Source organism: Echinops telfairi, unplaced genomic scaffold (assembly GCF_000313985.2).
Source record: "Echinops telfairi isolate 266 unplaced genomic scaffold, ASM31398v2 ScPeMD7_17;HRSCAF=63, whole genome shotgun sequence".
NCBI classification, from domain to species: Eukaryota; Metazoa; Chordata; class Mammalia; order Afrosoricida; family Tenrecidae; genus Echinops; species Echinops telfairi.
In genome coordinates this window covers 4394183-4407725 of record NW_022103914.1, presented here as the reverse complement: position 1 = coordinate 4407725, position 13543 = coordinate 4394183, and the positions used below count along the sequence as shown (strand labels likewise).

Genomic DNA, 13543 nt, shown 5'->3' with positions numbered 1-13543 from the left:
AGCTGGCGAGCGCGTCGCGCGGGGCAGGTGCTGGTTGGGGTGCCGCGGGGGCGAGCGGCACCTCTGGGAAGGCGGGGGCTTGCGGGAGCAGCTGGTCTGGGGAATGAGAGTGAGGGGCCTGGCGCTGCCTGCCAGCTGGAGGTTGAAGGAATTGTCAGGCTCCGGAAAGCTGCAAATGAAACGGCGTTTCATTATTTTGGCTCCCCCCCTCCCCCGTTTTGCTGTAATTTCATTTTTGAGCGTGTCATGTGTGCGTGTGAACCAAATTCCACTGCCGTCGAGTCAGTGCTGGCTCAGGACAGAGTAGAACTGCCCTGGGAGTTTCCGAGGCGGTCACTCTTCACTAGCGGACAAAGCCTCGTGGTTTCCCCCGTGGACTTTGCAGCCCAAGAGCCACCAGAGGCCCACGGGTGCGTTGTAAAACCTCCAAAGCTCACTGCCGTCCGGTCGGTGCCGACTCAGCGACCCTCTAGCCCCGGTGAGCTTCCCAGACTAATTGTTTACGGGAGGAGAAAGCCGCATTTTTTGAACTGCTGACGTTGTGGTTAGTAGGTCAACCTGGAACCCACTATGCCACCAGGGCTCTGATAGGCGTTATAAAGCGACTGGTAATTAGTGATTTGCTTTCACATAATAAGGGAAGGTTTACGAAACCACTGCCCTCGAGAATGACTCATAGCAACCCTATAGAAGTGTAGGCTGCCCTTTTAGTTTATGGATGGAGCAGAAAGCCTCATCTTTCTCCCCCCGGAGCACCTCGTGGCCTTGAACTGCTGACTTGGTAGTTAGCTACCCAGCACCTAACCCACTATCCACCAGGGTGCTTTTGGGAAACTGAACCACCCTCAAACTCAGTTACTGACTTAGATTTCGACTCATAGTGACAGGACAGTAGAATTGCCTCTGTATGTTTCTGAGGTTACAAATTTTTATGGTCAGAAGACTAAGTTTAATCATTCAGTGTGTAGTGTGTGTTAAAATGGCTTCTGGGAAAATTTAATGTGCTACAGTGTGCTCCTAAGTCATTTAGCAAATCCTAGCTATTTAAAGAAATACAAGAATCTAGTTTGCAACATGAACTGAGAGAGTTTCATTGCAATTAGTTTTTTTTTAAATACCATTTTAAAGGGGTTTTCTTTTTCTTGTTACGGATTTTTTTTTTGTCCAGATGACAGAAAATAATTTTTGGTTGAAGAAGATAGAAATCAGTGTTTCCGAAGCAGAAAAACGAACTGGAAGAAATGCCATGAACATGCAAGAGACATACACTGCTTACCTCATTGAAACAAGGTAGGCAATGAGAATTGGGATTGGGTTTCAACAGGCAGATTTGTCTGCTGATGCAAATTCTCCAGTGGGACAGAATTGTTTACGGATCATTGCCCTTCTTGGGATGCCTTTCCTGGTTTAGCTTTTTAACAGTAACCTAAGCAGAGTGTCTTTTGCGCTGATGCCCTGGGTATCCTAATGTATTCTAGGGGAGAGGTAAGGATAGTGGACTGCATGAGGGATCTGGAATGTTAACTTGAGACATGCGTTGATGGAGTCTGCCCCTTAGATACTTAGAAACTGTCCTTGACAATTTTGGAAAAGGATACCAGGATAGCCAATGTGAAGAGGGAGATGGACATCGCTAAGGAAAAAGTCTACTGGTGGAGAAGAAGGTATTTGTCAGAAATAGGGAGTTTAGAAAAGAGGGAGAAGATGGCTCTTTTTAAAATCGGGTCATGGGTACACAGATATATATGTTCATACACATACATGTATATGTGCTTAAGTAAAAAAGTATTGCAACAAAATCATAGACACTTTGATTATTCAAAAACCTCAAAATGTGAAGTTGTCTCATGACGTATTTTCTATATAGGCTTATAAACTTCTGCAGGTGTTTCCATCTTTCACTCTTCCTTGAAGAACTTTTTGACTTATTACCACATCAAAATGGCAGTTTTGATATCCTTAAGGGACCCCAGACTTGTTTCTTTTAAAATTCTTTGAGATTGGGGAACACAGATAAGTCCGAAGGGACAGTGTCAGAGCTGTAGAGGGAATGGGGTGAGGTTGCCCAGCGTCATTGTCATAGGATTGCCCTTGCTACCCTGGAACAATGAGCAGGTGTGTTGTCATGAGGGAAAGAAATTCCTGGCTCACCTCTCCTGGCCTTTCTCTCATCAGTGGAGTTTTCCCTTTTCTTAAAACTTCTTCCCAGTAAGCTCAAGGGATCATCTTCTGTCTTTTGAGAAAATTGATCAAGATGACTCCTTTGAAATCTCAAAACTCAGTTGCCGTCTCAGCTGACTCTCCTGTCCTGAATTGAATTTAACTGGCCCAGCTGATCCCCTCAGAAGCCGCTGTTTGGCTTGGACCTTTTACTAAAGGCACCCCAATGGGACTGAGACAGATTATTACTGAGAACTTCCATTGATTGCAGAGACACGTTTAAAAAGGCGCATTTTATATGGAATAAACGTGTGCACGTGTGAACTGGAACCCTAGAAGGTATATTTTTTGATTCACCTGACTATATATATCACAAAGATTTGGAAGGTGATTGAAAAAATGTATGGTCCCATGAGAGGTGGTTCTTTGTTTTGTTTTTTTTTTACCCCTTTTGAAGTTAACAGCCATTTAAAAACATGACTACAGAAATTAGTGTTAGTGCTCTTTCTAAGGAAACTATTAAGTCTACAATTAGAAAATATTAGTGTTTATACGTACCTATTTTTATCACCCACTTGGAGAATGAAATTAGTTATTGTTTACTTTGATTATTAGAAGACCTTGATTTGAATAATATGGAATTGTGTATAATTGTTCACTCATAACTTCAGTGTGATTGAAATTGTATTCTTCCCTAGTCCGATCTAATTTGAAACTTGGAGTAATAAGTGACCATACTTGAGTAATAGAGCTGGACTCTAATTAAATATTAAGTGACTCATCAGTAAATATGTGTCACACAAAAGGATTATTGAGTTGACTTTCACAATCTTATAAATTTGTTTTAAAATAATGGTTCTCTGATACAGAGAAGATTAGCAGGGGCACAAGGATGACACGCAAATTCGTGAAGTGTTCCATATTTCTAAAAAATAAAAAAATAAAAAAAATAAAATAATGGTTCTCAGATTTTAATACAAGAAATCAATCCCTTGCAAGCGGGGCAGAGAGGGAAAACAAGGAGGAGCTGATACCAAGGGCTCAAGTAGAAAATGTTTCAAAAATGATGATGGCAAAATATGTACAAAAGTGCTTGACACAATGGATTGTGATAAGGGCTATAAGAGCCCCCATAAAATGATTTTTAAAAAATAATAAGAGGAGTCTGTATTAGTCTAGGTACTTTAGAGAAGCAAATCCACAGCAACTCATGTACAAGAGAGAGTTTTATGTAAAGAAAAGGTGCATCACGAAAACATCCCAACGCAATGCTGCCCAAGCCCACAAGTCCAACATTAACCCAACACCAGTCCACAAAGTCCTCCACCTCACAAAACAGAGGCAATGATGCCGACTGCAGGAGGAAAGCTGAGTCAGTGCACGAACAAGCATCTCAGCACTAACAGGGGTCTCCACACGGCTGCTCCAGCACCCAGGGCTGCATCGGGATAGGTCCATGTGGCTTCTCCTTGGGGATGTCTTGTAGGAAGTCATTCTTGCAAGCTGAAGCAGGGAACTGCTAAGGCAGCTGCACTCTGGTGCGACCATCACAAAGCAAGAGACCCGATAACTAGAAAGGCGAGCCTCACCATTTATCCCTCCGCCTTTCAATTAGCCCCACATGTGATTATCGGCCAGGCTGGCACAATTAACTAACTGAGAGTCCTAAAGTGGTCACATACCCCTAAAAAAAAAAAAAGAGAGAGAGAGAAAGAAATCCCTTGGAGAAATTGTTACAGTACACTTTTTTGTGGTAGGGTTCGGGAATTTACATTGTTAGGCCAAAGCTCTATGCTTTGGGGCCTTGGGCCATAACTTGAGGAGTATTATATTTTGGCATTGATTATGTTATCTTTTAATGTATGAAAGTTAAAAATTTTAAGATCAAGTTTGTTTTGCCCATTTTTCTTTATGCTTTTCTCTCTCCCTGTCTTATGGAATTCTTGCCTGTCCCGTATGATAGAGATAATTCACTTTGATAAATACATTTTTGAATAGGTTATTTTATAAGTATCCCTAAGGTTATCAGCACTTAAATGCCTAGAACCTGGAAATAATTTAATCAAGTAGAGTTCTTATTTCTCTTGAGTCCACATAGATTTTCTGTTGACAGAAGATACTCATTAGGAGTGGGGTTTCTGATCAGATGGGCCTGTGTGCTCTATGCACAGATAGTTATGCTTCTGACTGAGCAGATACTGGGCTGCCCTTCCTCCTCTGCTGCACAGGGTTGCTGTAAGGACGAAATTCCACAATATGCGCACAGTGCTTCACTCAGTGCCTAGTTTGTAAACATTCAGTAAGTGGAGCCGGGTGTAGGCGGAATTGACTGGCTGTCAGTGGGTGGGGTGGATGTATATGTGTATGTATTTATATTCTTGAAACAACAATGTGAATGTTCTGCTCCTTTTCAGGTCAGTTGAACATAGTGATGGCCAGAGTGTCCTGACGGACTCTCTTTGGAGGCGCTATAGTGAATTTGAGTTGTTGAGAAACTACCTGTTAGCGTTCTATCCCCATGTTGTTGTACCACCTCTACCAGAGAAAAGGGTAAGAAGGGGAAGGGGTGTAATTAGGAAATACTTAGCTCTGAGACGGTTCTTAGTGATTGTGTGTTTGTGTGTCTAACTAGGCAGAGTTTGTGTGGCATAAACTGTCTGCTGACAACATGGATCCAGACTTTGTGGAAAGACGACGCATCGGTTTAGAAAACTTCCTCTTGAGGCTTGCGTCCCACCCCATCCTGTGTCGAGACAAGATCTTCTATTTGTTTTTGACACAGGTATTTTCCATTTATTCATGTAATCTTTAAAAATAATTCATTCGGTCTTAATTTTCGTCTAAACTGTTAGAATGCTTATTTTTAAGGACCTTTTTGGGTCATCATTGCTTACTTTATATGTATTTCATTGTTTTATTTTGATTTTCAAAATTAGTGAATACATCTTTTTTTTTTAAGTCATTTTATTGGGAGCTAATACAGATATTGTATTCCATAGTTCAATCACCTCAAACAGTATTGTACAGTTGCTACCACAATCACTTTCAAACATTCTCTTCCTTCTTGAACTCCTTGACGTCAGCTCTTCTCTACTCCGCCCTCTCCCTCTGTCTCCCCCATGAACCCTAATTCTACCTGCTGTCTCTATAGGTTCATCAATCCTGGGTTTTATATGTCAAAAAGGAGAAAAATGTATAACAAAAGTTCAATAGGGTCACCCCCAATGACAAAATACAGCTGAGATAAACCCCAATATGAAAAAACCCACAAAAAATGTTGAAAACCAGATCAGGCTCAGTGTGCATCAGGTGGGTGATCAATTGACAAGGTTTTAATCGTTCAAGTCAGGTTGATCATTTTGTTCTCCTGTAGTCATCTCGCCTGTGCACTCTGTTTGGTAGCCAGTGTCTTCCCATCGCTCTGTTGTGGAGAGAGGGAAATCACCAAGGGCGTACTTCCTATGTAGAGCTCACAGATGTTTCCCGGACTTCCGCTGTCATCCACAGCCACCTGCAAACCAGCACCTCACAACTTAGGCTCTGATGCTATACATCATTCTTTTGGCTCACATTTTCAGATTTAAAGACACTAGAGAGTTGTCTGCTGTCATCATTTGAATGATAGGGAAGTTCTATTCTTTGAAGTCCACTTCTGTAAAAGCTGGGGCCCACGTTTTGATGCTCTTTTGGAATTTGGGGTGTTAAGGTTAGCTTTGAAGTGAGGTGAATTCTCTTTAATCCTCCCATCTCCCCTGAAATAACAGAATGGTAGGTCTTATTTTTGTTTCACGAAAACAACTGTATTTTTTAAAGTTAATTTGTAATATGCCTCATGAGCTTGTTTTACAATCATGATTTCTGAAATCCTAACTTGTGATATTTTTTTAAGGAAGGAAACTGGAAGGAGACTGTGAATGAAACGGGGTTTCAGCTAAAGGTAAGGGTGTTTGTATGAAATCACTTATCATTGTTCTTCACATTCACCAGCATGGTGCCAGGCGCTTCCTGGATACTTGATACTTGACATTTACTGCCTGAGACTCTAGTCAAATATGTGAACTTACTTCTATTGGAAAAGAACTTCTGGAGACGGTAACTTAGATACAAGCTACAGATTTCCCTACAGTGTGATCCTACTTTGCATCATTTTTTTCCCCTCTCCCGTGTCCCCAGCCTTGCCACTTGTTGTGCCTGCCCCTGACAATGGTTCACTCTGTATCAGTATTAAAGACATGGCTCACGAATTCAGCTTGGATTTTCCAACCTTAGAATAGATAGACTTAATCATGGCTTAGCTGTCATCCATATTCTGCCTACTGGGATGTGGTGACCAGTCCTAAATGGGCATGGAAGTTGTTTTGAAGTAGTATCTGTTAGTGATACTAATAGTTAGTGGCTTGTCTGCTAACGGAAAGGTTGGCAGTTGTCATCCATCCAGCCACTCTGTGGGAGAAACGCCCTGGCAACCCACTCCCACAAAGATTACTGCCTACCAAAGCCCGTGAGGCAGTTCTGTGTCACACGGGCTTGTTCAGATCGAAATCACAGTACACAACAAGCAACAGCCGTGATAGTGCCTTACTTCATTTCGTGTAGTTTTTAGTTTAGATGACTACAGATGGCCGCCCTTGCTCTGCCCTCCATCTCTTCCTGAAAGTGACTCGGCAGTGGCTATTGCAAATTTCTGATCTTACTTACTCTTTCGCCAGTGTGTAGCTCTTGAGTAGTTCACATCCCAGCAGTGTCTTAAATTTCCCGCGATCCAGTTCATGTAGTGATTGGCTTCCAAGAATCAAAATTTTCCATATTCCATTTCACTGAATAGATAAATATACTACCAGTTGATAAACTATTCACAAGATTGTAAAGTACCAAAAGTAGATATAGTCAACAAGAACTAAAATGTGCTTAATTTAACAAACACCCACTAGATATTTATACGTTGGTGTATAGCAATTTGAAATTTATACAAAATAAACTAGACAATTAATTTTTCTACACAGAAAATGTAATCAAGTATCTATAAATCTCATTTATAAATATTTTATCGGCATATAAAAATGAAAATTTTTTTCTTGATTGGATGCCATCATTTTATGATGCTCAAGGAATGCTGGAATTTTAACTTAGAGATGGGTTTGAAAACAACTCAAAACTAGAAAATTCTTTACGTTGCCTTGATTTGGTTTTCTAAGAAATATATCATGATATGTTGGGAGCTCATAACACTAAAATAAACACAGTTTGTGTGTGATTTTCATAAGTTTACTGTTTATCTTTTGTCCTTGAATCCAGTTTTTCCTGGAACTTTTTTGACCTTGAGAAACCCTAACTTTCTCCATCTATATGGAATATATTGTTTGTAGAGTGCTTTAGTTCTTGTGTAGGTGCTAATGTGTAAGTATGCCTAACACAGTATTAGTAATTTTAAAAGACAGGTTTTTAGTGAAATATACTAGAAATAAAATGTATGGGGAAATCTACATGCCGTACTCTATTCCTTTTTATGTTGTGGCTGCTACTTGCTCTGCGTCCTTGCTTCCATTAAGGAAATGAGGCTCTCTGGGACAACCTCACATGCTTGTACACATCTACATACATACATACGTATGTGAGTTGTCCTCGTATATATGTGTATGCATATATATGTAGTCATAGTTAACTTACCTGAAGGTCATGTATTTATCAGATCACAGTGGAAAGCTGAGATTTAAATGAAACTGGCTTCTGAGATGTGAAATGGATGTAACGTGGATTACTATTATGCTTGTAGAAGTACTTTAGTCCTACAGACGGAAGCCACATAATTTTCTGTAGTCATTTAAGCAACCTGGGCTATCTATTTCTAAGTTACTTCATCCTAAAACAGCAGAAACAGGGCCATCAAGTCCATTCTGGCTCAGGGCGACCCTGTAGGCCAGAGTGAAATGGCTCTTACGGATTTCCCAAAACTGTAAATCTTGGCAGGAGTGGTAAGACTCATCTTTCTTCCAAGGAGCCACTGGTGGTTTGAAATACCCGTTCTGCAGTTAGCAGCCCAGTGAATAACACACTGTGCCACCAGGGCTCCCCTACCACTTACTCGAATCAGACAAAGATTTCAAAGGAAGTACATAGGAAGCAGTGCACTGAGGCAGTTAGGAAAATTGACAGAGGAGCTTGGTTACAAAGAAGAGTCAGACACTGCAGTGTGGGCCCTTGGCCTGGGCCCCAGGGCACCATGTACCTGTGAATCCCCTAGGGCTTTACTGCCCAACACATAGGTTCGCTACTAGTTGTTTATGTGGTTACCTCAAGAACAAGGCTGACTGTATATGCTGTAATCCAGCGTTTCTCAACGTGTCCTAAGTGGACTTGGTGCACCTCAGTTACTAGAGTTATTTTTGCAATTCTGATTTCTTAAGATTGCTTAGGAGTCTGTGCCGCCTTGGCACCTAATAATAATGGGGTACATCCCACACATACTCATTCCTCCTAGCCTGAAGTTTGACAACTATTGCTCTAAGATGATAGAGAATATTTTCAGACAGAAATTTTTTAGCAAGACTGTGGAAAATGATCCAAAAATTTTTTTTAGTGGGGAATTTGATGTGCTAGGGTTGTTCCTTTACTGAAGGGATAGTATTACCATCAGGGTTGGTTGCTTGCCATGTGCTACACACTCCAACTGTTGTGTATTTTTTAATGCTTCATCTCACCTCAGCCTAAATGCTTCGTAAGACCTCACTACCTTTGAGGTTCGCGTTACTCCCATTTTATAGATGAAGAACTCTAGACAGTGACTTACCCAAGGTCCAGAGATAGAACGAGCGAGGTGGAAATCATGTGTAAACCTAACTCAGAGTCCTAAGTTTCATTCCGTGTCATTAGTATGTGTAAAGATCTTTGATAAAGAGAATGGAGCATTACTACAAGGCACTGAGCCAGGAGGCCAGTCCCTGAGACTTGACTCTGAATAATTGGGGTTCTGTATATTTATGGGCAGGGTCATCTGGGAGGAAATGAGTCAGCCGTTTGGTATTAGAAGTGAGTTCAACCTGGTCAGTGTAGGTTTCAAATCCCTCCTTGAGTTGTGACAATTCCTTAATCATGAGGGGCAAGAGTCTCTGGCTACTTCTTGCTGTGTGTGGGTGAAGTTTAGGTGTCCCAGCCCTGCAGGTCTCTAAGTGGCAGTGGTTATGCTACAAGATTTAACTGGTTGTGATCAGGCCCACAAAGATATCAGGGTATGGGTCAACCCGGAGCTGCCTTCTCTGGTTCACTGAAGAGTAATCTAGCCCAGCCCACTTCAGAAGTAGTTGACTTTGTGTCCAGTCTTCCCACACTATCAGGAGTACCTGAAACCCTGGAGCTATAGCATGGAAGGGAGTAGGATTATGGGGCTTATTAGGGAAGTTAATAAATTACAGTTCTTTCACTGCTATGGAGTCAATGCTGAGTCATATCAACCCTCTGTGGGTTTTTGAGACTGTAACTGTGTATGGGAGTAGAGCACCCAGTCTTTCTGAGGAACTGCTAGTGTCTTTGAACTGCCAACCATGTGGATAACATGTGACCACTACGCCACCAGGGCTCCAGGTACAATTCAGGGTCAGAAATGATAGTAGAGTGCTTAGCACATGGCAAGCATCTGACACTGGTGGTGACATTGTATCCTTAGTAAAGGATCTAACCTAGCTTAGCAGATCCCCTAACAAACCTTTGGTACTATTTTCCACAGTCTTGCTAAAAATTTATTTCTGAAAATATTCTCATCATCTGAGAGCCATCGTTGTCGAGTTTTAGACTGAGTGCCTCTTCTTAGCCATGCCCACAGACAGACACACCTGTCTCTGTTCTTTGGTAGACCCTTGGCCTATCTCCTGCTTAGACTGTGCTGCAAAGCTCTTTTCTCACCTAGACTGAGGAAGTTCTCTGGATCCCCAAAACTTGCTTTCCCCTGAATCAGACCAAGTATTTATATTTTAGAGTACTTGACTTTGACTTTTGGATCTACCATACTCAAAATTTGAAATGTCAGCTTACTTTAATTTCCCTTAAAAAAATCACCTTTTTTTTAATGCACATTTAATTTACTCTGTAACTTTACCCTGGAGTTTCGGTGGTGTAAGGGGTTACACATTGCACAAGGTCAGCAGCTTAAACCTACCAGCTGCTGTGTAGGAGAAAGATGAGGCTTTCTGCTCCTGTTAAAATTTACAGCCGTGGAAACCCATAGGGGCAGCTCTAGTCTGCCCTATAGGGTAGCTATGAGTTGGGATTGAGCAGAGGGAAGTGAGTTGTTTGATTTTTTTAAATTAGCTTTGGCTAACCCCATGAATATCTTATATCTTTTTAGAGTAGTTACTATATTCAGCAAAATGATTATGTGGAGTCCCTAGGTGGTGCAAACAGGTAACCTGCTTGCTTGACTGATAGTGAAAGATTGGCGGTGTGCTGACTGAATTAATGTTTTATAATTTATCTCTAGATTCTCATAACCACTGCAATGGCTACACAGAACTCACAAACAAAATTCATAATTAAAGGATGTAGTAAGGAAGTTAACGAGTTGTAATGCCAGTGAGAAATGCTTATGGTTGAGTTGTCTATCAGGACATGTTACAAAGTTTTGTCAAGTCTGCTAATAAAGGCCCAAAGGGCATACCACTTTATTATAACCTTCAACCCAAAGACATTCAGCTTAAGCTCAGTGGGTCAGTAAACTCAGCTCCCTGAATTAAGTGGCCAGAGGCACCCTGCTCCAATAAGCCTCAGCTTAAAGACATTCAGCTTCACTTCTGTGGGTCACGAAGTCCAGCTTCTCCAATTACTGTATCTACTCGAGTATAAGCCGACCCGAATATCAACTGAGGCACCTAATTTTCCCACAAAAACTGCATTAAAATGTCGAAAAACTTGGCTTATACACAAGTCTATTAGGTAAGTGCCCAGAGGCCACTTTCAAGTGCCATGATTAAGTGCCCACAAGCAGGCTTCCTGCACACAAGCACTCACCTTGACTTGCTTCATGTGTTGAGAAGCCCACCACTCTGTCCTGTGATCTGGCCCTGGTTCTGCTGCTGCTTCTCTGATGTTGTAGCTGTCTTCTGGACCCAGGACGTTCACTGTGCAGGGGTCTGGGGTCTGGACGATGCGTTCCATTCCTGGCTCTTGCTGGTAATGAGATCTCTCCTCTGCTTCCCAGAGGGCTCATTTTATACCCAGCAGGATGTCACTCCAGGGAATCCTGGTCACAGTTAACTCACAGGTGAATCTTATCAGTATCTTCCACCTTCTTACCAGACCCATGCAAGAAAAGGTCGTTTGGTGGGAGTTAGAGAATTTGGCTAGAACAGCCACATTAGATAATTCACTGCCCCTCCAGGAGGTGTGAGTTCCCCTGGAGGAGCCCCAGAAGAAAAAGCTGGTGATTTATTTGTGAAAACCAGCCATTAAAACCTGTATGGAGCACCGGTTACTCTGACACGTACAGATGACTGTGAACAGGAATCAGTGTAATAACAGCATGACGGCTTTTTGTCTGAATATTTCGTAGTGCAAGTTGACACAACAAATCAGTTGCTCAAACAATAGCTCATACGCTACCTGTTCTGTGCATGTGTGCCACCCCCACAATGTGTCTGTACTTCCCCTGTCCTCCCGGGGCCCCAGTTTTGTTTTGTTTTTAACCATTTTATTGGGGGCTCTTATAGGTCTTATAACATTCCATACATCAATTATATCAAGCATATTTGTACTTATGTTGCCTTCATCATTTTCAAAACATTTTCTACTTGAGCTTGTGGTATAAGCTCCTCTTTATTCCCCTCCTTCCTCCACCCTCCTACCCTCATGAATCCTTGATCAATTATATATTGTTATTATTATTTTGTATCCTACACTGTCCATTGTCTCTGTTCACCCACATTTCTGTTATTCGTCCCCTTCAGGTGGGGAGGGGGGCTCTATATCCCACCTTGTGATGGGTTCCCCTTTCTCCCCAGAGGTCCCTGCTTCTGTTCATCCAATGTCCCTGTCCCTTCCCACTGTGTCCTCCTCATTTTTTTGGCAGATGTTACCCTCCAGAAGTCACTTAAGTTTCAAGTCAGAAGTTAGAGGGCCTCTTAGTGCAGTGGGGGCAGTGGGGGATGGAGAGGGAAGGAAAGGGATAGGGAGTTCTGGTCTCTTTCAGACCAGAAAGGCTGGCCCTTTTTTTTGCCTACATTTTTTGCCTTTTGTAACTGGGACCTTCCACTCTGGTCGTGGTCATCATCTGGTTTTCATTTGGTATGGCATGAACATATAAACTAGTTCTCACTGCCATTGAGTCAATTCCAACTCCTCTCTCTCCTGCTGCAGTACTTAGCTCAGTCATGAATTTAAGTTGACTCAAAAGAATCTGGAACCTGTCTGTTGCTTAGAGGGAAGCCAGGGGGTGGGTCCGTAGGATCTGCTGATCTAAATATTGGACCCAGCTCCCCTACAAAAACCCTTCTGCCATTCACGCATAGTGACCTTACCGTAGCTTCATCTTTCTCACCCAGAACTACTGGTGGATTTGAATCTCCAGCCTTGTGGTTAGCACCCTAACGTTTACCTGACAGCACCTCCAGGGCTCCTAGATTTCCGCACAGTGGCTCAGATGTTGGATGCCTACTGAGTGTGAGGTGTGTTTCTGGGTGTTGTAAGTTCCGCGATAGAAGAGCTAGAACCCGTGCCCACTTGGAGCTCTTAGTTTAGTGGCTGAGACATCAATTCAGCATTTAAATAAACAAGTCTTAAAGCAGCGATAAAGGAAATAAAGCAGGTCTTTGTTAAAGAGCACACTGGCAGGAGTTATTTCTCAGGTCACTTAGAGGAAGGTCGTAAAATTGATGTCCAAATAGGAACACTCTTGAATGTGGAAAGGGGTGATGATCAGAGCAGGAAAACAGGTGTGGTCCAGGTCTGCCCTGGACAAACTGGCCACCTGGTCACAGCTGTGAGATGGCATGTGAGCTGAGACCTGCACCCTACGGGACACACAGTGAGAGGTACTATGGAAGAGGAATGTTAGAGAGACGGCCAGGCTGCATACTGGCTTATTATCATTTACTGCTGCTTAGTCCCCTCTAACTTGTAGCGACCCTCCAGGATAGGGTAGAACTGTCCCTCTGAGTTTCCAAGACTGTTACTCTTTATGGGAATAGAAAGCCTCGTTAAGTTTGAGGAAACTAATCAGAGAATGAACATGTGTCCAGGGTAAGACCCAGAGGCGGTGGGACGGAGGGGAGGAGCAAGGAGAGCATGGGCAGGTTGTGCGGTGGGAGTTAGCATAGACAGGTGGGCTGATAGACTAGTTGCAGTGACATCTTCATTCAGCCATTACTTGTAGCATATTTAACTTGTGCCAGGCATTGTG

General features: G+C 42.4%; 1 protein-coding gene and 1 pseudogene across 1 annotated transcript in view; both read left to right on the top strand.

Annotated features, from left to right (window-relative positions):
* The first annotated feature begins 1168 nt into the window (after positions 1-1168).
* SNX4 (sorting nexin 4) overlaps positions 1169-13543 on the top strand; it is a 60517-nt gene continuing 48142 nt past the window's right edge. The window contains exons 1-4 of the mRNA XM_045287521.1: positions 1169-1290; positions 4575-4710; positions 4793-4942; positions 6050-6097. Coding sequence (XP_045143456.1) covers positions 1169-1290; positions 4575-4710; positions 4793-4942; positions 6050-6097 — 456 coding nt within the window. The remainder of the gene's footprint in view (positions 1291-4574; positions 4711-4792; positions 4943-6049; positions 6098-13543) is intronic.
* On the top strand, positions 2993-3087 carry LOC115868665 (annotated as a pseudogene).